Source organism: Pelobates fuscus, chromosome 5 (assembly GCF_036172605.1).
Source record: "Pelobates fuscus isolate aPelFus1 chromosome 5, aPelFus1.pri, whole genome shotgun sequence".
Classification (NCBI taxonomy): Eukaryota; Metazoa; Chordata; class Amphibia; order Anura; family Pelobatidae; genus Pelobates; species Pelobates fuscus.
Genome location: NC_086321.1, coordinates 56,113,803 through 56,138,986, shown reverse-complemented (window position 1 = coordinate 56,138,986; position 25,184 = coordinate 56,113,803). Strand labels below are relative to the sequence as shown.

General features: G+C 41.2%; 1 protein-coding gene across 3 annotated transcripts in view; it reads right to left on the bottom strand.

Moving 5' to 3' along the window:
• Window positions 1–395: 395 nt before the first annotated feature.
• ZBTB7C (zinc finger and BTB domain containing 7C) overlaps window positions 396–25,184 on the bottom strand; it is a 115,930-nt gene continuing 91,141 nt past the window's right edge. For all 3 annotated transcript variants that reach the window (XM_063456806.1, XM_063456805.1, XM_063456804.1), the window contains exons 2-3: window positions 12,031–13,194; window positions 396–1,794 (exon numbers count right to left, since the gene is read on the bottom strand). In XM_063456806.1, coding sequence (XP_063312876.1) covers window positions 1,188–1,794; window positions 12,031–13,178 — 1,755 coding nt within the window. In that variant the 5' untranslated portion in view covers window positions 13,179–13,194 and the 3' untranslated portion in view covers window positions 396–1,187. The remainder of the gene's footprint in view (window positions 1,795–12,030; window positions 13,195–25,184) is intronic.

Sequence of the window (25,184 nt, the reverse complement as noted above, 5' to 3'; positions counted from 1 at the left end):
AAAGCATTAAAATCTCTAAAATGTCTGTTAACCTCTTTCATGTTATGTCCATTTTCTTTTCAAATGTAATAGAAACATTGTTTCATTTTTTTCCTCATCTCTGTAAGCTTTCTCTATGCTAACTGCCAGATGCAAAGGACAGAACTTATAACAACGATGTATAAAAAGTCAAGATGGAGGCACCCAGTCGCACAATGAAGTGTGGATTTTTACATTTAATTGTGTTTTTTCACACCTCAGAAACACATATTTGGTAAATATATGTGATAAATAATCAAAACAATTCTATATGCCGCTTGATAATCCTGGATAATGACAGTTCCCCTTTAACACGATAATATAGCACAGTGTAAGATTGCAAAATGATTAAGTACATTTTTAGAAATGTCAAACTACCTTTACACAGCTCTTAACCTGCAAAAGCTGTTACTATATTGTACTCTACATGCTGGCTGAGAATATTAGTTTACTCCAGTATTTTACCAGGAAATACCTTTCGACCAGTCACGGTTTCCTGGTTTACAGGAAATTGTCCATCTTGCGGATCAGGGAATGTTTCAAAATGTTTTTTTTTTTCTCATGTGAAATATTTTACAGCTAAAAATAACCCTTCCATTTGTAGGTGCCAATTGGAGCATTCAAGTAATAAAACATTAAAGTAGAAAAGAAACCAGATCTTGGCTCGGTCGTGTTTTGCAAGTACCATTTGAAAGGATCCGTAGACTGTAGGATCGGTCTAGAGGGATGTAGGTTTACAAAGTACTAAAATTGGAGCAATCGCCATAGAAACCATTCCAAGGTTCAAGCTGATTAGTCCATTTTTAGAATGTTATACCTAACCCACAAGGGATCTGCCCAGTACATCAACTGCTTCGTTATATTTCGATAACTACAAACCAGGAAAGTAATAAAATCCTTTTTGTCAGTTTTAAATTTAAAATAAATTAAATTATTAAATTCCAGAGTATCATCGCTACAACCCCAGGTCTTTCTTAATTAAAAACGTAAATGTGGATTACCACTAAAATTATACATGCATATGTGAATTGAACTAGGACATAACTTCCTTGTTTCTTTGGAATGCATCTGCAACAGCTAGTTTTTATATTTTTTAGCTTTTGTATGGAAAAGGCGAATCTACAATTGAAGAACAATTTTAAACAGTCTGTTTTTCTTAGGCAAATGATTTAGTTGTTTGTGTCGGAAATTGATGTACGATTCAAAGGTGTATCCCAAGGGTTTGAACCAGCGTAGAATGGATTAGGAGAGTTATTCTCATTATGGGCCAAAGCAAAATTAAAATGTCCTCCATTCCTCTCGGATTCCAAGTGCGCCCTTTCCAGCAACTTGATTTGAGTCTCTTCAAATTGTTTTTCCAAGTCTTGAAAGTTTATTACACTCCTAGACTCTTCCATAAAATTATTTTGATTAGGTCCCGGGAGAAATATTGCTCCTCCAGAACGATGGCTGCTTCGGTCAGTGGACATCATAAAACTGTCCTCCTCTTGATGGCTGTTGTGTGAAAACAGCATACTGGCTGTCCTCCAAGCAGCAGGCTTTCTGCCTCTCCTAGGCCGGGAAATCCGACAACTCTGTCTCTTAATGTGCCGATGAAGGTGATCAGAGCGAGTGAAACTCTTGTAACAAAATTCGCACTGGTACGGGCGGACACCTGTGTGAATGCGCATGTGGTTCTTAAGATCATAATTGTGAACAAATTTAGCATTGCAGTGGATGCACAAGTATGGCCTCTCTCCTGTGTGTTTCCGCATGTGAATCTTCAGCTTGTCCTGCCTAGAAAAGAGTAAATAAAAATAATTAATCTTCCGGTACGTTTAAAGTCTCAAATTTGTTGTATAAGTGAGGAAAAGAGTTAAACTGTACTCCCTAGAGTGGTACACAATGCAAAACATTAAATTATGCCACTCAGAGTTAATATGCTTCTGACATATTTGACAGAAGATTTTATTTTATACCATCAACAAATTAACTTGTGCCATATTTTTTGTTTTTGCATGCAGTGTCACTTTTAGTCAGGCAGGGAAATAAAGGCAAACTATTTGGCATTTCTCATAATCCCTATATTTTATTTCAACCAAAATCTAGATTAAGCCCATATTGATGTCACTCTAAATTTTTTCATCAAACTCACTCAACAACCATCGAAACAAGTATAAGTCAATAATGAAATTATGGTAACCTCATTTGTCTGAGGTGACCTGATCTTTAGGGAGTTTGACCTAAAGAGAACAAAATGGAAGTCTTATTACAAATGGAATTACGTATCTACTACCCAGTTCAGTTTTAGGAACTAAGATGATAAACATTATACTCTGTTGGTTATTTGACAATATGTTTTATGTTTTATATTAATAGTAGGATAAATCTTATAAATAACAGAAAGATAAATAGAACCAAAAACAGAATGATATGTTGAAAAGACAGCATATTACTTAGGATGGCATATGCTGGAATGGTCTCCAACTCCTAATTTGTGCAGGTGTACATATACCCTATCATTTATCATTACTATTTTTTCTTCTACCATCATATTCCCAAAACAGACATTCTATTTATGTTCTTTGGGAGGCAAACATGCAGAGAAAAGTAAAATTGGCAAGATACTTTTTTAATGGTTAATAAAATGTATTAAAATTCTAATACCAAAAATTCCAAAACAGGGTAAATTATGGTGTGAAAAGAGATAATTTCCTTGTACCTGGCCAGGATACTATATGGAAACCCCTAACTCAAGCATGTCAAACATGTGGTCCGTGGGTGGGGCAGTATATTAATAAGGGTGGGGGGGGGGAGTGTATTAAAAGGGTGGGAGGCAGTGTAATAAATTTAGAGTGGTGGGATTTGGGGCAGTGTATTAAAGTGGGGGGAGGGAGGGTGGGGAGAAAATAGAGTGGAGGGAGAGGGGCCTTGTATTAAATTAGGGGGAAGATTATTGGATTGCGGGGAGGGAGCAGTGTATTAGAGTGGGGGGGAGGGGGTTAGGGGGCTGCAGGAAGCTATGTATTAGATTCAGGGGGCCATAGTAAGTAACTTGAAGTTAAACTTTTGAGTAAATTATTTATATGTACCCAGGATGACATATTATTTGCATGAGAATGATGCAAGTAATTTTAGTTTGTGTTGATCTAGGTCAAACTCTTTCTTTTTTTGCGGCCCACATAAACTTAAACTTTGTTTATTTGGCCCATGTTTGTCTTTGAGTTTGACATACTTGCCCTAACTTTAATGAAAGACATTTTGATAGAATTAATGTTCATTTTTTGTGCTGCAAAACACAAACCCAGTAGAGTAGAAAATCCAGTGAAGGAATTTGATCCCCATACAATTCTGGCAATTATATTTATTATATGCTTAACAGCATAAACAGATTTTTTGGAAGAGAAGAATCAGAATGATATAAAAATAGAAATAGACATCTAACATATGATAAGACAGTGATGTGCAAAACTGTGAATGGAGAAATGGCATTCTGATACTGACATTTAGTGATAACCAAGCTTACACTAAAGCACGTTATCAATCACTTTTCTTGCCAAAGGATCATTGATGATACTGGCTCATCTAAAGCTATATTATTAGAGTTCACACGAAGAGCTCTGATTCATAAAACTACAACTTAGACTGAGTACCCAACTGAAGACCATAGACATCATTGACAGTCCCACCTGGGTGCAGGGCCGGCGCTACCTGTAAGGCGGACTAGGCAGCCGCCTAGGGCGCCCCTTGGGAAGGGGCGCCGCCAGGAGCGCCGCCCCCCCTAATGCTGCAGCCGCCCGAGCGCTCTGTAGAGAGCCTCAGGCGGCTGCAGCTTTGCCCGGGCTGGTGCGTCCATGAGGGCGCACCGCCCGGGCACAGCATGAGGAGAGGGAGGGGGCTGACAGGAGGGAAGCGCTCAGCGCTCCCTCCTGTCACTCCCTCTCTGTAGCGTGACCGAGCGCAGTATAGTCCGCCGGTACAGGGAGCATCTGTCTCCTGTACTCGGACGGACTAACAGGAAGTGAACACTGGTGTTCACTTCCTGTCAGTCCGCCGGGTACAGGAAACAAAAGCTCCCTGTACCCGCGGACCATGATACAGAGCTCGGCCACGCTACTATAGAGGTAGGGGAGGGTGGGGGGAATAAATAGAGAGGGGGGGGGGGGGAGATAAATAAATGGAGAGGGAGGGGAGGAGGAGAAATCAATGAAGAGGGAGGGGGGGAGAAATAAATGGAGAGGGGGGGGGAGGAGAAATAAATGGAGAGGGAGGGGAGGAGGAGAAATCAATGAAGAGGGGGGGGGAGAAATAAATGGACAGGGAGGGGGGAGAAATAAATGGACAGGGAGGGGGGGAAATAAATGGACAGGGGGGGGGGATAAATGGACAGGGAGGGGGGAATAAATGGACAGGCAGGGTGGGGGGAATAAATGGACAGACAGGGAGGGGGGAATAAATGGACAGACAGGGAAGGGGGAAATAAATGGACAGGGAGGGGGTAAATAAATGGACAGGGAGGAGGAGGGAATAAATGGACAGGAGGGGGAGGGAATAAATGGACAGGGAGGGGGGGGATAAATGGACGGGGGGGGATAAATGGACAGGGAGGGGGGGGAATGGACAGGCAGGGTGGGGGAATAAATGGACAGGCAGGGTGGGGGGAATAAATTGAAAGGGGGGGGATAAATTGACAGGGAGGGGAATTGACGGGATTAGGAGGGGGAATGAGAGTGGGGAGGGGAGAAGAGAGTGACAACAGGGGAGACGAGAGTGACAAGGGAGGGGGAGAAGAGAGGGACACGCAGGGGAGAAGAGAGTGACAAGGGAGGAGGGGGGAGAAGAGAGGGACAAGAGGGGGGAGAAGAGAGGAACATGGGGGGGAGAATAGAGGGACAAGGGGGGTTGAGAAGAGAGTGACGAGGGAGGGAGAGGGGGAGAAGAGAGTGACAAGGGAGGGGGGAGAGATTGACATCCATCACACACACACAATGCACCCCTTGCACACAGAAAAACACACAATGCATTACACACAGACACACACACACACAAGCAATTCAACCCTTACACACAATGCATCCCTTACACACACAGAAACACACAATGCATTCCTTACACACACTCAATGCACCCCTTACAGACGCACACACTGCATCCCGTACATACACAGAAACACTCATTGAAGCCCTTACACATACAAACACAGATTCACACAATGCATTCCTTACACACATATCAGGACATCCCCTACTCCTGTGAACAAACTAATTGGTGGAACATGAAGGTGGACCCTGGGGCCCAGACCTTGAGCTGTGCAAAGGGCCTTAAAAAAAATGGAGCCTTCTTCCTGTTCTCCCAGAACACAAACAGCCTCCAGAGAGCCTGTTCTACACCAGACCAGTGGAGCCAGACTGCAGGTAGAGCCCATCACCATCCTCATCTGATTGTAAGTAGGCAATCTAGTATATTATTCGTGGCACTAATCTCTAATTTACCTCACATTAAAGGGACACTTTAGTCCCCAGAACCACTGCAGCTTAATGTAGTGGTTCTGGTGTCTATAGCCTGTCCCTGCAGGCCTTTTAATGTAAACATGGTGGCACTGCAGCACTTGCGTTAGTTAACATGGGGCATTGTGATGTCATATCGGGGGGGGGATGGGGGGCGGCAAACTTTACTTTTGCCTAGGGCGGCAAAAATCCTTGCACCGGCCCTGCCTGGGTGATAAAAAAAAAAAAATCTACACTTGACTGAAACATCTTTGGCTTGGGTTGGTGGTAAGTTCAAAAGTTATTCAACACAAAAGTGTAATGCAATGTGAAGTCAGAGAGTTTAACAAAATGGGCGACTGGAAGTGCACAACATTGAATAAAGATTTGCCTCTATAGTTTTATAGAAACAGACCCTCTTGCAATCACAAACAGAGGTTGTAAAGTAGCAATGCTACCACCGACATGAACATTATATACTAGAAGGGCTATTGGATATATGTGGTACTACTGGTGCCCAAAACAGCCTCCAACTTTATTTATTTTAGTTGGAGCAGCCTAGCACACCTTAGCCCCCTGCTACTCATATACTCACCCTACATCTGCCTATTTCCTTGCAGACAGAGCGGGCTTGGTGATTATTTTCTCTCCTTGTCACTTTGTGTGCAGTGAAATTAACCATGAATATGGTTACACATGGTTTAAGAGTGCTCCAAAGATACTTTTTGTAGACCCACTATATCATCAGTTAATTTTATCTGTTCCAATTGCTACTCATGCTGCCTCACCCCCTGACATATACTGCTTAAGCCCATGTCTTATAACAAAAACTGTGCCGTCTAATCATATGCCATGCTACTGTTTCCTTGGAAATGTATGCTTTAGCTTGTTTTTGCTGTTATGGCATTGCAAGCATGGTTGTAACCCTAAGCACAGACCAAAAAGAAATAATTTTTTTTTTTTTTTTAAAAAGAGTGCTCCAAAGATGACTGTATTCAGATTCTACAGGGCTCAAAATCTCAAGTCGTGCTCTGTTAGAGAGGTCTAAAAAGTTACTTGCCCCTGCAAGCCTGAAAGACCCATGGCACATGTACCAGAGGTAATTTTCTACTGGCCAGGGCTGAATTGTCATACTCCACTGGCTAGAGGAATTGAAAACACTAAAATCCCATATTACTTGAGCCCCACAGTTATGATATTTTTCTTGCCTTTCCACCCACTGTGTATAGAGTGTGTGAGGGAATAGTTCTTAGCACATTTAAGTTTTGAGAGTGGGTTGTGCAATTCAGAGTTTTTTTGACAAGTTGACAACACCAATTGCCTGAAGCATACACAATTCCTCCTCTATTTGTAATGACACAAGTCAGTTAGAACCTTATCCACAATTAGGATCGTTTCTACATCAAATACATTTCTATAACATGTGTTACATCATCCCTGCCCCAGGGGTATCTTTTATACTTGACGAGATGGAAGATATACATGTATCTATGGATAATATGAAAATATGACTTTGCCAAAATTGATGCAATTGCAACAATAATAGCGTCTATATGTATTTAAACTATAATTCATTCAAGAATAGAGCAAATTAAATGCATAGATTTGCAGCAATTAATTTATAAAATAACCACAGGGTAACAGTTTTATTTGAAATCATTTTGCTGTATAATACTTATTCCCATCATGCTCATATTTTTCCTGGAAGCATTTGCACTGCAATCAATTGTAACACATTTTTTTCATATTAACAAATAGGAGACGATATGGAATGGAGTAAGGGATCCACCTAGAGATAGATGGAACGCACTTCACTCAAGTTACCTCCAGAAATTCAAATATCATTTAGTGGTAATAACCTTTATTAGAAGCCAAATACAGAAGACAAGGACACATATACAAAAGTGTGTAGTGCAAACCTATGGTGTATAAATCAGAAAAAGATAGTGGCATACCTTAGAAAAAACAGGGGGAAGGGGATATATACAGGTACAGAGGGTTATTCCAATAGACGTAACTTGTATTTCTAAGTGCAATCAGTGTATAGAAGGAAAACCTCTCATGCAGGTATATATTGGCTAGTCAGGCCCAAGCAGGAAAGAGGAAACATAAGTAGCAGAGGCAGTAGTCTTGGCTTCAAGTGAATTGTAAGTGGATTTCAAATTTAAGGTTTAAAATAACCAAAACTCTAAACATAGCTGCCTGGATGAATATTAACAAGTAACGTATTTTGGCCTAACATTTGAAATTCTCTTAGAATTCTCAGCAGTTCCTACTTTTCTGAGAAACCCAGAGAATCTGAACGTCTTCATAAGTGCTACAATGTAAAGGAGAGGCCTGAATTTAAAAAGGGGCCTCAAGCAGCGTTTCTAAGTTTGAATTCAGGATAGAGCTACCAAGTCTTGCAGCCAAAGCCTTCTGCATAGGTTGCATTTCTGGAAGATCTACTCAAGAACACTTGTCTTACTTGTTTTATTCCTCTACTTCTTATTTTTTCAACTGTATTCCTATCAACCTTCCTCCCCTATAGTATTACTGTTACATAGTTACATAGCTGAAAAGAGACTTGCGTCCATCAAGATCAGCCTTCCTCACATTTGTTATTTGCTGTTGATCCAAAAAAAGGCAAACAAAACCCCAGTTTGAAGCACTTCCAATTTTGCAACAAACTAGGAAAAAAATTCAAACTTGACCCCAGAATGGCAGTCAGATTTATCCTTGGATCAAGAAGCTATTACCCTACATTGAAAAATTATATCCTTGAATATTCTGTTTTTGCAAGTATGCATCTAGTTGCTGTTTGAACATCTGTATGGACTCTGATAAAACCACTTCTTCAGGCAGAAAATTCCACATCCGTATTGTTCATGCTGTAAAAATAATTTTCTTTGCCTTAGACAAAATATTCTTTCTTCCAGTCTAAACGCATGACCTCGTGTCCTACGTAAAGTCCGGTTTGTGAATAGATTTCCACACAATGGTTTGTATTGGCCCTGCATATATTTGTATAATGTTATCATATCCCCTCTGAGACAACGTTTTTCTAAACTAAAGAGGTTTAAATTTGTTAACCTTTCTTCATAGGTGATATGTTCCATTCCTTGTATTAATTAACTGTTTAATTGGAAACTACCATGCTCAACTCTTGCTTTGTAAAATGTTTGTTCATTTTTATTAGTGTTAGAGTTATTGTACTTATAGCCTTACTAGTTTATGTTCACCATTTATGATGTTTACCTATCTGATCTCTCTCATTACCTCGTATCTTAAAATCTCAAATGTTTCTCCTCTGCTTTTTTCCTTTATTTTTTTTTCTCACCTCCATGCCTGCATGCCTCTCCACCCATAATTTCTGTTTTATCTCTCCCCAGACACCCTATTACAGCCTGTGCCCCAAACAACATTCATAAGTTTGCACTCAGGACTCGGATATACTGAGTCTTGCAGCCAAAGCCTTATGCAGAGGTAGCACTTCTGGAAGATCATGTGTCTACCCTGAGATGGCTTTCATTTTACTCACAACCTAAGACAATCTTACAGTAAGGGTGGTGGGATAGGGTTTCTGCTTTCACTGCACTACTCCTTGAAACCTCTAGCAAGCGCCACTTCCCTCTCTTTGTCCTAATTTGAAGTTCACTCAATTCACCTATTCAAACCCATCTCTGCAAACATTGCTGTTATTTGCCACCCACTGGTTCCCATCTTCTCTTCCTTAACCATGGCTTCTTTCCAGTGATATTTCTTTAAATCCATGGGACTTGTTCCACCAAGAATTAATACAGCCCTCACCCTTGCCAATCAATCATACTTTCCTCTCTCATTAGTTCAAACCCCACAATCCCAGGTATCTGCTGAAAACTTCAACTCTCTCTTCAACCTCCTGTGGCTACCCCTCAAACTAATCTTACAGCCAATAGCTTTACATGCTATTTTACTGACAAGATTAAACAATTAAGGAAATAATTCCCTCCCCTTCCCTCCTCTCTCTCTCAACGGCATTTGGACCATGCCTTTCCTACCCTTCATGCCTTGTCCCTGGCTGCTGAACAGGAGATGACTGTGCTTCTACTCTACTGGTAACCCACCACGTGTCCGTTTGATCCCATCCCACCTCACTTTATAAGATCTTTCCCCTCATCTTTAGCACATATCATCAACTGCTCTTTCTTCTAGTATTGCACGTAAACATGCGCTGTCACCTAAAAAAAGCCATCTCTTGACCTGTCTTACCTTTCCAAATATCATCACATATCCATGCTTTCTTTGCCCTTAAAGCTTCTGGAACGACTTGTCTCCACTGGCTGGCTTTCTCAATGCCAACTCTCTCCTTGACTTGACTCTTAAATTTGGCTTCTGCCCCTTCCACTCTACTGAGACCGCATTGACTGAAGTAACCAATGATCTAATTTTAGATAAATCCAAAAGCCACTACTCTTCACTAATTCTTCTAGACCTCTCTGCTGCCTTTGACACTCTTGTTCATGCCCTCCTTCTTCAAACTATTCAATCCCTTAGTGTCTGTGACACTTTCCTTAAACTGTACTTAAAAAAGATGGTCTAGTATTATTTGTGAATAAATGATCAAACTGTAAAAAACATTTCACAAAAAAAGCGCTGTCTGTATGTGCCACTAGAGGGCAGACGATGTTATCCGCGCATCTGTATTTGCAGATTTAATTATATATCATATTTGTAGATCATCCTGCAGTTTAAAAATATGATCACAGAGGTATTCACCTATTTAAAATGTTATGACATCCAAACTCTTCATTAAAAATTCAACCAGAAATAGTCAGCTAGCACATTAGATGTTTAAATCAACTCTACTACCATCTTCTAGAGGACCACTAGATGGCAGCTATATTCCATCAGCCACAATATGCCATTCTGTTCTGCATCTAGCTCAATTTCCCAAGGTTTTAAGACGCTCAGTGCTAATCATTTGTTTACAAATATATATGAATATAATTAATATTACTTATTAATTAGAAGAACAGCCTACATTTAGCCTAATAAATATGGTCATTGTTGATTGAATTAGTGAGTATGATGAATCTATGAAAGATAAATACAAAAATAATAATAATATAAACATATTTAATCAGGAATTGTACATTTAGTTATTCAAGTATGTCCCGGGGTCCATATGTATATTACCACCTAGCTGAACAGCTTAAAGGACCACTATAGGCACCCAGACCACTTCAGCTTAATGAAGTGGTCTGGGTGCCAGGTCCATCTAGGGTTAACCCTGCCTGCTGTAAACATAGCAGTTTCAGAGAAATTTCTATGTTTACATATGGGTTAATCCAGCCTCTAGGGGCAGTCTCATTGACAGCCGCTAGAGGCGCTTCCACGCTTCTCTGTGATTTTCACAGTGAGAAGACGCCAGCGTCCATAGGAAAGCATTGAGAAATGCTTTCCTATGGACTGACTGACTGAATGCGCGCGCGGCTCTTGCCGCGCATGCGCATTCAGCCGATGATGTTGGAAGGAGGAGGAGAGTCCCCAGCGCCGAGCGAGCCCGGCACTGGAGAAAGGTAAGCGTTTAACTCCTTCCTCCCCCTAGAGCCCGGCGGGAGGGGGGCCATGAGGATGAGGGGGACCTATTAACACTATAGTGCCAGGAAAATGAGTTTGTTTTCCTGGCACTATAGTGGTCCTTTAATGTCCCAACACATTCCTCTGCTTTTACTACAATCTCTATGACTAGTTAGGTATCAGGAACATGAAATCTAATACTTTTATAGTTTGCTCTACTCGCTTGGCAAACTGGTTAACACTTTCCAGTCAAAGGCTGCATTGTTTCTGATGGCACACGGGTAAGTTAGTTGTAAACATGTTTCTTTAAGATTGCAGTCAGTGATAATATGTAAATAAGAATTCCAAGAATGAGTTTGAGTAAGATTTTGCTGTTCTAGATCTGTGTTGATAGAAAACCACTGACTACCCAGGACTCTAGAAAACGGAATTCTCTGTCTAGTTTGATTTGTCAGAGAATGTTGGGCAAAACAAGCTTGGCTTTAAGAAGACAGATGCTCTTCTAATACTTAAAACAGATGCTTATAAATATTCTGTTGCCCCATCCTAACCCTCTTTTTCCCTTTACCCTTTAAACTCTTTGGTTATTTTGTCATGGAGTAATGGATTTTTTTTTCACTGCCATACTGGTGTGTAATTTTCTATTAGTAGCGGGAGGAGGGCAAGATGTTCTGGAGTCTGTGCAATACCCTCAGGCAGGAGGTATGGGCCAAGGTTTGCACTCACAGACTGATTGATCTTGTAAATCTGTTCTGCAAGGTAATGTATAACAAACATTTTAATAAGCTGTGACTATTATCCTTTATCTATGTTTATATTGAGGTTATTTGGATTTATAGCGCATACTATATGATACATGTTATTTACATGTCACCAGCTTGATGAAGGCCATGCGCTGATCTCTACCAACCTCAATCAATACACATCTGTGAGTAATTGAGTTTTGAGTGAACAATGCCAGCTCCCAGTGATATTAGCAAAACTCTGTAATTCTGCAATCACTAACCTGGTAAAGCGGACTTCACAGATGTTGCACATATATGGCTTTTCTCCTGTGTGGGTTCTCATGTGTCGTGGAAGTTTCCCAGCCCCCATGATTACTTTATGGCAGATGGGACATTGCTGAGAAGCCTTAGGCTTTATTTTTCGTTCTTCTTCTAAAGGCCAAGGTGGAAGCATACCCAAATGAGCTGCGCTTAGAAAACTAAGATAAGCACTGTAGTCCATTTCTGCCTTAATTGGTCCAAAGTGGTTGGATGTATGGTCGAGAAACATTTCTTTGAAAAAATCATTCGGGAAAGGGATTGAGGGCAACTCATCATGTTCCTCTTTGATTTTTCTATTCTTTATCACAAGATCTAGAGGTCCACTGTCTGCTTGCTGGTCTTGAAGTTGTGAGAAAGCTCCCAGATCTCCATTCCAAATATGAGGAAAGAAATTAGGAACAAAATGAGAAATTGTTGGCCTTCTGTCTACAGTGTTATTCTTGGGGTAAACATTTTCACTTAATAGTGACTCGATTGAGAAGTCTTTTATGGCACTTTGGTGGCCAGATGAATTGCCGGTGGATAAGCAGTGTGTTGGAAAGTCTTTCTGTGTTTCATGATATGTACTTTCATTATCATCTGATTTTGGAGGGCTTTGGTGACAGCTGGTTTTCTTAATGTCCATTTGGTTTTCTTGGCTCATAAATGCTTTTGCCTCATCCTCTTCATCATCGTCATCATCTTCTTCTTCCTCTTTTTCATCCTCTTCCACATCTCTTGGAGTTTCCAGGATTTCCAGGCATACATTGATAATACATTGTATCTCCAGCATCTCAGCTGCGTCCAGGATGTATTTTACATTTGAGGTGGTAATGGTTAGTGTTGAGGTGTAGGCAAATTCCAGTATTGCGGAGAAAGCCTCTGGCTTGACAAAATCAATCTCATAAATGTAAGGCTGGTCTACTAATGAGCCAGTGGTAAAAAGCTTTTTGAAATATTTACTGCAGGCTGCAAGAACAGACTTGTGTGTCCTGTATTCTTGATCCTGCACGACAAGTATTACATCACAGAGTAGACCATCGTGTCTTTGTTCATTAAGCCCACACAGAACATCACTGCTGTGGTTTGGGAATGGGATGCCAATCAGATCATCATCTCCATTGGCCATGTTCTCATGTAAAGACCTGAAACAAACGATAAGGGAACACTGAATGAAACATTTGAAAATATTTATATAACCTAGTAATCGAAGTTAGTAAAAGAGATTCAAGAGCAAATATGGACGTAGTTTACTGTAGTTTTCTTTTATTTATTTATTTTTCATATTTTTCACAAATCAAGATGTGATTTTTTTCTTCAGCCTGATTAAAGGCCTCGGTGTATTATTGTTGGATATTATACTTAACAAATGATTTAATATTTTTGGGTAAGCTTTTAAAATGATTTAATATTAAGAAAATTATATCAGTTTTGTAATATTTCCATATTTTGTGACAGACATTTTTTTATATGTTGAAAAACTCATGTTTAACGTTTATTAAAATATATTAAATCATTTGGAAGGTTTATCCAACAAACACTGCTTGCCTAATTAAACAAGATTACCTGTGGGCGATGGACAATGGAAGCTTAAACTATTACCAACACCTCAGCAAAACTTGGGCAACTTAGACATGAGCATAGTTTTTTTTCCCACCAAAAATCAAGATTCAACTATACCTAGCTCAAGAGTAGGAAATCTCATGTGCTACATCATCTCACGAACTACAACATTCATGCAGTATTCATTATGGTCAAGATAGCTAGGAGTGCTAAAGCTTAATTATTTGGCTAGTCCATACAATAACCTAAAACCATGCCAAAAGCACAAGCTGGGAAATTACCAAAGTTACACTTTAGAAAAGTTTAAAAGTTATTCTGCTACTGGCCCACATTGTTTCAATCTCTAGGGATTCATACTTTACTGTAAGAGAGCAATCCGTTTAGACATTAATGCAGTGGAACTTAACTCCAAACCATTTCTATAATATTAGACGAATGACCAACAATCTTTTTAGGAAAAATTGTAGAGTGGTTGGTCATTACTTTCATGAATGGTGGAATTGTCCTTTGCTACAAGCCTTCGGGAAGGAAGTGAGCACATTACTCTCTGCGTATTGGAAAAACCTAGCCCAAGTCCTCATAGACGCCAGCATATTTTGTTTTCTAAACTGCTGGACTCCCTAACATTTTCATAAAATAAGTCAACTGTGAGAGTCATCCCCTCTCTGTGTACCACCTAGTGAAAGATGCAATCCAAAAAAAGATCCACAGTATTTGGAGACCCCTGGCTAGCTAACATTTATCTTCAAAGCTGATTTGATTGTATTTTAGTGGGATCCTGTGTTCAGAGAGCTTTCCACTACGACTCCACCCTTTTTCAAGACTAGAGTCTAAAGTCTCACTGCTAAATTCTCTGCCATTTAGGAGTTACATCATTTTTGCTTCTGTCCAAGCAGCCCTAGACACACCTCCCCTTGACGTGATTTACACAGCCTGCATGAAAAGAAAAGTTTTGATTTTCAACCAGATGTTAACTTACTTTAGACGTTTTAATCTCCTACTCTGTAAATCGAACCTTACTCATGCACAGGAGGCTCCTGCAGGGTCTATTAACAGTGCAGGTAATAATAAATTCTAAAGGAAGTATAAACATTAGATCTCTCTTTACAGGAAGTGTTTAGAAGGCTGTGTAAGTCACATGCAGAGAGGTGTGACTAGGGCTGCATAAACAAAGTAATTTAACGCCTAAATAACAGAGTATTGAGCAGTGAGACAGATAACTGATGGATCAGCGCTAAGTGACCAACCAGAAGGTGTGTTCAAGACAGGCAGCAAAACCTAAAATTGTAAGGTTCCCTCACAGACCATCAAAGAAAAGAGTTGTATACAATAGAGCATATATTATGTTGTGCCAGATTTATAAAAATATATATTATTATTGAGCAGTGAGACTGCAAGGTTATGATCTATACCAGTGTTCTCCAACCCAGTCCTCATGGACCACCAACAGTCCAGGTTTTGTCAGTACCTCCATTGTAATAAAACAGGGAAATACATAAATCCTCGACTGTTGGTGGTCCATGGCTGGGGACCACTGATCTTTACACCAAAACTGCTTAATTAAGCTAAAGTTGTTTTGCTGACTATAGTGTCCCTTTAATACTTGTTACCTGTAGTTTTTTCCCTTTAATATCCTTCCTTGTCTACATTTCTATTATATTCCTTATACTGTATCTTTAATATAAAGATTAAAAGAACATTAATCACTATAATTTATTCTCGGACTCTTTATCCTGATATGTGGGTTGTAATGTTGTTGGAAACCTATCTCTTAGCTACCGTGTTCATTCATCATTTCAATCAAGACCTAAGTTTTTAAGTAACTTGCCAAATGCCCTGTTGCGGTTATTAGCAGCAATCTAGAACCAGCTCTTTCCTCTAATGCACTATATATCTGAATTATAATGAATTATTCAGATGTGCAAGGTTAAATTAAACACAAATACACTGTAACATGCAGTGTGCACCAAGGTGCTGAGCAATAGAAAAAAAAAAGGAATTTGGAGCACACCCAGAACATGCATTTCTCAACAGTGGCAATGCCATAGAGACCAAAATTTATAAAAAAAAAATAAATTAATAAATAAAAAAAAAAAAAAAAAAAAAAAAATATATATATATATATATATATATATATATATATATATATATATATATATATATATATATATATTAGGGAACAGCACACACAAAAATACAGTTTTATATCTTATAATGGTGCTGAGCAATGACCAAACAGTTAAAGGGCTGATACTTTTCCTCTTAATATTTGTGTTTTTATAAATACAACTGAACACTTCCAAAAACAAGGGGAATTTTTATATAATTCAGAGATGATGTAACTTGTTTTTTTCAATTTTTGTACTTACTTAGGATGATATAATATTGTGCGATTGTGATCTAACTTGGGTTACTAAAAAGCAACAGTGAGATTTCAAACTCATACTTCAGTTAACACTTTGTGCATCAGCCTGTCAGCACTGTGGAGAAATAGGACATGGTATTTGAGTGATCAACGTTCCTGATCATATCCGTAAATGTGCCTTGACTCGAGACTTTGGGTCTTACGTTTTTTCTTTGGGCACAGTTGGATGACATTTAGCTTTTTCAGTTTTTTTTGCAGTTTGGGGGTTGATTGAGACAAAACCATCTTTTTGCTGTACACAATGTTTTTGCATTGACCCTTTCATTCTATTAGCACATCACACTGTTCCATGCAGGACCCTACTTCCAGTGAAGTTGTCCCTGCACAAGCAGTACACCAAGATACCTAGATCATCATTTCAGCCTTTCTAAGGACTTGTCGGTGGGATTCTGCTAAAGCTCCTCGTGACTTCCAGGATGTTGGGCCAGGCCCGGGAAAGCTCAGACTGACCTGTGATTGCCAATCGACAATTGTATGGAGCAATTACTGCTCATAAATATCTCTTATTTACCAGATAAATATTTTTTTTACATTGTAGAGAGACATCGCTATTATTATTATTATTATCGCCATTTATATAGCGCCAACAGATTCCGTAGCGCTTTACAATATTATGAGAGGGGATTTAACTATAAATAGGACAATTACAAATAAACTTACGGGAACAATAGGTTGAAGAGGACCCTGCTCAATCGAGCTTACATTCTATAGGAGGTGGGGTGTAAAACACATTAGGACAGGAATTTGCAGTCAAATAAGGTGGGCTGCCCTTTAGGAGAGAGCAAGAGACAGGTATGTCAGGTAGAGGTTACTCTGGGAGGCCATAAGCTTTCCTAAAGAGATGGGTTTTAAGGCACTTTTTAAAAGATGCAAGACTAGGGGAGAGTCTGATGGCGGTAGGCAGGCTATTCCATAGGAAGGGAGCCGCCCGCGAGAAGTCGTGCAAGCGTGAGTTGGCCGCACGGGGGCGGACAACGGACAGGAGGTGGTCACGGGCAGAGCGGAGAGACCGAGAAAGGACATACCTATGGATCTGTGAGGAGATATAAGAGGGGCTAGAGTTGTTTAGTGCTTTATAGGTGTGAATTAGTACCTTGAATTGACTCCTATAACATACAGGAAGCCAATGTAAGGACTGGCAGAGGGGTGAGGTGTAAGAGAAACGACTAGAGAGGAAAATCAGTCTGGCAGCAGCGTTCATTACGGACTGTAGCGTTGCAGTACGGCTTTTGGGAAGACCAATCAGGAGAGGGTTACAATAATCCATGCGGGAAATTACTAGAGCATGGACAAGCTCCTTGGTAGTATCTGGTGCAAGAAAGGGGCGGATGCGGGCTATGTCTATCAAGAGAGGTGCCATTCTGTGCAAAGTGCAACATTTTGCGTGACTTGCTATTGTCTGCTGTAAGGAGTTTCTTATTTCAACCTTGAAGCAGGCCCGGACTGGCCATCGGGCACACCGGGCAAATGCCCGGTGGGCCGCGGTGGCCATGGGCCGAGGCCGGCAGGGAGATCACAGGATCTCCCCTGCCGGTCTTTGTAGGGCCGGCCCTACCCGAGCGCCGGCCCTGCAGTAGTCCATGGCGGGCCGGTGGGGAGATCAAAGATCTCCCTCACCGGCCCACATGCAGGATATTCCGGCTGCCGGCAGGGGATAGAGGGAGGGAGGGAGCCAGCCTGCCAGCAGAGGAACCTGGAGGAGCTCTATCTTCCAGCTCCGCTGGGTTCCTCTCGCGAGATTTGGAGCGTTGCCATGGCAACGCTCCGGGTCTCGCAAGAGTGAACTCTAGCCCCACAGGCTAGAGTTCACTCACCACTGGACCACCAGGGAAGGATGCCAGCAACAGGATCCCCCCTCCCAGGCATAAGGTAAGCAGGGAGGGGGGATATAATCATACATGTCACACCCTCACTCACACAAACACACACACTGCACCCCTAACACTCACAGCACACACACACACACACACACTGCACCCCTAACACTCACAGCACACACACACACACACACACTGCACCTCTAACACTCACAGCACACACACTGCACCTCTAACACTGTAAAAAAGAGCTTTAACCTACATATTTTAACTTTCAGTCCCTTGGAGCAGCCGATAATGACAAAAGGACTGATTATTACCAGACTTTTTCATCAGCCCTCTTCACATTATGTAACTCATATAATGATCTTCCAACCACACATGATCTGTACAGTTTATAAAGGCACCATAACCACTACAGTGCAATGTATAATGCTTGCTTGTGTCTGGCGCCAGCAGTCATTTTGGAGTTGCTGCCATGATTTTATCACAGCCACACCGCTGACTAAAAGTTTTCTACGGGTTGTGCTCTTTATTTATTTTTTCTGGTTTTTATTTTTTAATTCTTTATAGATTTTAATTGATCTGCTTTGTGGGACAATAAGCTAACCCGTATGGTGCCACAGGCATAGTATACTGTGTGCCCATGTATACAGCCCTGCTGGAGAAAATACAGAGTGGGCATTACGTTCATACGGAATATCCCTCGTTACGCCCACGTTTATGTGAACCTTGAGCATCATGGGGCTGCAACCTTGCTTTAGGCAGGACAGTCCTGATTTCAGGATCCTGTCCTGATCTAATTCCCTGGTGGCCCAAATTTGCGTTTTTTGCGTGGTCCCTGTAGGTTAGAGGCCGGCTGGGATGTGGTGCACTAGCCCTGCATGCTTTATACCGGGAGGACACCCAGCACTGCACCCCTGACACTCACAGCACCCCTAACACTCACAGCACACACACACACACATACTGCACCCCTAACACTCACAGCACACACACACTGCACCCCTAACACTCACAGCACACACACACACACACACTGCACCCCTAACACTCACAGCACACACACACACACACACTGCACCCCTAACACTCACAGCACACACACACACACACACTGCACCCCTGACACTCACAGCACCCTCACTCACACACACTGCACCCCTGAAACTCACAGCTTCCTCACATGCACACACTGCACCCTCACACACAGCTTCCTCACACGCACATAGCACCCTGATGCAAACACAGCACCCGCTCACACACAGCACACACACACTGCACCCATCACACACACAGCACCCTTACCCACATGGCACCCTCACGCAAACACAGCACCCATCACTCACACACACACTACACCCCTCACACACACTGCACTCCTCTCGCACACACACTACACCCCTTACACACACCCTCACACACACTGCACAATATGCTTTCCTAGCATTTTTGTCTCCTGGTATCCCAACTATGGAGACACCAGAGACAAATTTCAAGTTATTAAATTTGCTTGCGCTGTGCAGAACAAATACAGGGTCTTTTTCTCATGCCAGAGCTCTTCAGCAGAGCTCTGCGCATGGTCTACCCTGGAAGAGCATTGAACCAACATGCTCACTTTGTGATGGGGGTGCTTGTCATTGGTGATGACAAAACACACCCTATCTGGCCCCGCCCCCTTTTTAGTGGGCCGCTGTAATTAAAAAATGCCCGGGCCGAATTTTCTTCCCAGTCCAGCCCTGCCTTGAAGCACACCTCTTCTAGTCCATTACATATTGCACAATGTATCGCACAATGTTTTGGAATGTGACTATCTTCAATGTATTGTTTCTTTAACCTCTTCATCGCAGGAGCGCCGAGAACACAGGAAAACATTGATACGGCTTTGATTTTTAAAGCCACTAAAAACATTACGTGTTACAACGTTACATTGACGTTTTAATGCTGGGCTGACTTGCTCTAATCATTTGCAGCTTTTCAAAAAATTAAAGCGATCAGCTTCCAATGTGGGGGGTTCATACTGGACTCATTTCATCTGGCACCTGATGGGTTAAGCTACAAAGTGGAATTTCATGCTGTGATGGATTCCTGGCCCATGGAGGATCAATATGTGAAGGGCCTTCCTGCTATCTCTGCCCACCTACTACTCCCACACACCCAAAAGGCAACACTAGAAGGACGAATGTGTGGGAGGTAGACGAAGGGGCCATGGGAAAAGGGACATCTGTAAATACAGCAGTAATCCAGCTGCTGGGGCGACCACCTACATCACAGCTTCGCTAGAGATTACCCAGTTAACCCTTTCACCTTTCACAACATCCCAACAGGTTCTGAGGACAAACTCTTATGTTATTATAATAATGAGCAGCTTAGGGATTTTTGGCTTAGTGCGCTTATTAACCCCTAGATTTAAAGAGCCATGCACCCATCGCTTATCCCATAAGGCATGGTAAAATATTGCAGTGTTAAAGTGCTATTACTTCTCAAAGTAAATAATTAAAATACACCATAGGAAAGGCATACTGCCTAGTGATCCAGCATTTTCACTGTTTGTCATTTCAATATTCTGCGATCATAATAATAAAATCAGGGGAAGAAGATTGCTGGCAGTCAGACTCCTGTAAAGATGTACCTGTCGTGTCCACACACAAATTGCTGCAGCATTGCTCCCTTAGTTTGGGCACATGAATTGTGGGGTCTGAGTATTTGTGTCTGAGGTTTAGCAGATGTCACTATGCTTGGAAGCAGGTGGTAGAGGCAGGAACACCAAATGGTCCATCATAGATTGGGAATAGACTGGGATAGTGATTTCTATGTACGTTTTAACTGAACATTTGGTCTTTTATAGATATTCCCAGATTCTTATCTAGTCTCTAAACTAAGAACAGATTTCTCAGACAGATTAGGCCCTTGCCTACAAGTGCATGTCCCACAGGGGGCACCTGTCACTTAATTTAAATAGTGCCTTTTAGTATAGATTTGTCTTTTATAAGCTTCAAGGGGTGGGCTGCGGGGGTGGAGGGGTAAAATGCCACAGAACTATTTTAATCGTTATTAAAACATTATTCTGGGTCCCTTAGAACTGTGTGATGTGATTTTGGCAAGACACTGTGTGTTTTTACTACTACTACCAACAACCAATGTTCAAACCAGGGGTTCACCAAAGGTTTACCACAGGGATGCCCAAAAGGTAGATCCCCAGATTTTGTAGAACTAGAACACCCAAGTTGCATTGCATGCCTTTAGAATGACATAGTATCATGGAAGCTGTAGTTCTATAACATCTGGGGATCTTTCTTTTGGACACCCCTCCCTGGTTTACCAAGGTAGATCCCATAGGCGTGCGCAGCCTATTGCATTAGGGTGTGCACCCTAAAGCACAAACACACGCCGCATGTATATGTAAAACATGGGCACCTGGTATGTGCTCATATTTATGCATATTTCATAAGTAAAGTATTTATCTTGTAGGATTGTTTTGTACAAAATCATGTCTGTAGGGTTGCCACCTTTCCTGAAAAAAAAAAAGCCATACTAATTTGCATGCGTGACATCACAATATGTAAATCACAGAAGTGATGTAACAGAAAATGATTTAGAATCACCCAAAAACTACTTACAGTTTGATTCTGCTGTATAGAGCGATTGCTCCCACTCTCTCCCTGTCTCCTAGTGCAGTGTCTTCATGTCTCCCAGTGTCTCCATGTCTCCTAGTGTCTCAGTGACCTCATGTCTCCCTTAGTGTCTCCTATGTCTCTGTGTGCCCCAGTGTACCGATGTCTATGTGTCTCTCAGGATCCGCCATGTTTCTGTGTCTCCCAGGATCCCCCTGTGTCCCTATGTGTCTGTGTGCCCCAGTGTTCCCATGTCTGTCTATGTGTCTCTCAGGATTCCCCATACCTCAGTGTCCCCCGGTGATCCCATGTCTCTGTGTCCCCATGCCTATGTTTTTCCCAGGATCCCCCACTGTCCCTATGTCTCTGTGTGCCCCAGTGTTCCCATGTCTAAGGGTCTCCCAGGAACCCCCAATGTCCCCATGCCTCTGTGTCCCCGGGTGATCCCATGTCTCTGTGCCCCCAGTGTCCCCATGGCTATGTGTTTCCCAGGATCCCCCTGTGTTCCAATGTCTCTGTGTCCCCCAGTGTCTATGTGTTTTCCAGGATCCCCCAGTGTTCCCATGTGTCTGTGTCCCCCAGTATCCCCCCTGTGTTACTTGTTACAGACTGCCCTTCCATTTGTCTCCCCGGCCTCATGCCTCACTTACCTGAGCTGCTGGCTGGAGTCTCTTGGCAGAGCTGCTCCCCCACAGATCACTGAGTAGAGAGAGGCAGGGAGGGAGATGCTGTAACTTCCTATCCCTGTCTCCCGCCACACACATTCCATTTTGGAATTGTTTTTTAAATAGTAGATTGTTAAAACATAATTATTGCATCACATGAACCGGACCTTAAAGGGTTAGCACCAACATGCCAACATCTAAATTAACTGGACACCAAAATAAATCAAGATGGGCCTCTCATAATCTGATTTTCCATATATTGCACTGATGCACATTTTAGGGCGGACACAGATTGTTTGCTCATGCAATTAAATGATGGTTCTTTCTATGACCGATAAATACATACAATTTAAAAAAACACAACATCTAGACGACTGTGTTACAATGTCATTAGCTGTCTTTCATTGTTACTGTCCTAGGACATAGGGGCACACGGAACAGGGTTACTCAATGATCCAGGAATTGTTTGGTAATGAACAATAATCTGCATATTTTATGCCAAAACAGCTGAATTGCAAAAGGTATCCAACTCAGCTGTTTAAAGCTCCAAAATCCTCGCCTTGAATTGTGAATTCCTGACCATCTTGTAAATATTTTTTTATTAAGGGTGCCTGTGATTGTAAGAAATAGTTTTTAAAACTAAACACAGAGTTGCCAACTGTCTTAGATCCTTCAGAACAATCTAAATTTATAACGTCTGTATATAATGTATCGGAGATACAGGGGAAATCCAATTAAAATGATTCATGTACATATACCCCAGAATGCAATCTATTGTAGGAGAATATTACAGGTCTCTGTGAACACTCCGAGCAAGTTGACTGGTTGGAAGTCCATTCACTTGGTTGGCAATGCAGATCCCCAATACTACTTCCTGTATATCATCACCCATGACAGTATTCTTGCCCTCTCCTTTTAAAATGTTGAAAATGCTTGTGTCAAAGGAAAAATCTCACTTTTAAGAGCTACAGTAGTTTTATATCAAATCTGTACCTTAGTCTAGTGATGTAAATTTCAAAACTCATCTGCAAAGTGTGGAATGATGGGATTAGATGTGTGTAAAGCATCATATTCTGCAAGTTTAGATTTTTATTATAATAGTATAATAATATAGAAAATCTCGCACAGGATTTATTAATTATCCAGGAAGATACTGTAGCTCATTGCGATTATGTTGAAATAAATACATTAATTAAACTAATTAATCCTAAAAAAAATTTTTACAAATTAAACCCTCTACACTCTATATGTATTTGAGTATTTTATGGGAATGGAAAATTATTTGGGAAACTGACCTTTTTATTGTTAATAATTTATTGAATTTATTGAATAATTGATGTTCACACACACAGGCCCTAAAGCTGTATCCTCCTAAATCTATACTCTTTTTAAAAAAAAATTTTTTTATTAAAAACAAAAAATCTAGATTAGAAAAAATGTTCTCCTGAAGCTCCAATGATGTTACTATTGTTTTTTTTCCTATTTAAGACAAGAACTGGCACACTGCCACTGTGAACCACAGAGATGCAGAGTCATTATGCTGGCAAACCAGCACTCCTGTAACCCAAACCAGCAATATATATCACAGATATTTAAGTATTTCATAAATATAATAATGTTGTTTTATTAATGCATATATCTATTTACGTATGTGTAATCATTTGCCAACTGCCTGATTCTGTTTATTTAAAGGGACACTCCAGCTGGCTGAAGTGCTTTATGTGTAAAGAATATGTCCTCTTTTTTTTTTCATTTTACAAAATGTGCGGTTTTCAAATTGGCACTTTTATAAATTAGACTTGCAACACTCCCCTGGCTGTTAGACAGTCGGTCCTGTTACTTCCTGGTTTGGTTAGTTCAGTGGAGCTAAACTCAAGAGGCAGCAATTGCCCAGAGCACCTGCCTTGCAAAGACTTCTCATTGAGCTGCATTGGGAAGTCTGTGATTGGACAGCCACGGAAAGTCTGGGTGGGGTTAGAAAAGGAGGAGATATACCCCAATGAAACCAAATGCATAATTAAATGCATGCATGTTTTCATTGGGGAATAGTGATTTTTATTTATTTATTTTGCAGTGGATGTCCCTTTAACTCTGGACTAGGTCACTAATTCCCAAGCAATAACCATGCGAGTGTGAGCTATCTTAAAGGTATGTCAGAGGCACTTAGGCAAGTTTAGAAATTATTGAAGGGGCTAATTTTAGACAATTTGTAGATGGCCTTTCACTGGCTTTAGAATGATAGGTTTAACCCCTTAAGGACACATGACATGTGTGACATGTCATGATTCCCTTTTATTCCAGAAGTTTGGTCCTTAAGGGGTTAAAAGGACACTCCAGGCACCCAGACCACTTCTGCCCATTGAAGTGGTCTGGGTGCCAACTCCCACTACCCTTAACCCTGCAACTGTAAATATTGCAGTTTTCATAAACTGCAATAATTACCTTGCAGGGTTAAGTCCTCCACGAGTGGCTGTCTACTAGACAGCCACTAGAGGGCACTTCCTGGTCCATAGCACAGGTTTTCTGTGCTATAGCATTGCTGGACGTCCTCACGCTGTGTAAGGACCTCCAGCGTCGCTAAAATCCCCATTTTCAATGCTTTCCTATGAAGAGGTCTAATGCGCCTGCGTGAGAATTGCCGCGCAGGTGCATTAGGTCTCCCCCGCCGGCTGACGTAATGAAGGGAAGGAGCGGCGGCAGAGAAAGAAGCAGCGATGTGGGACATGTTGCTGTCTCTGGTAAGTGAGTGAAGGTGTTTTCACCCCTTCAGCAACTGGGGATGGAGGGTGGGAGTGAGAGGGGACCTGCAGTGCTTGGAAAATGGATTTAACTTTAGGTATTGACTCATATTTCCATTAATTACATTCATTGTTTTTATAATTATTATTGCATGATTAAGTCCTACCAAGAGTTAAAACCCAGGATCTGATTCCTCTACACTGCTGGCAGCATTCACTCACAACACAAGACCAGCCAGCATTCACACTTTCTGTGATGACCATTAACTCCAAAAAGATAATCGTAGCTGGAGGGAAACCAGCTGCAGCAATA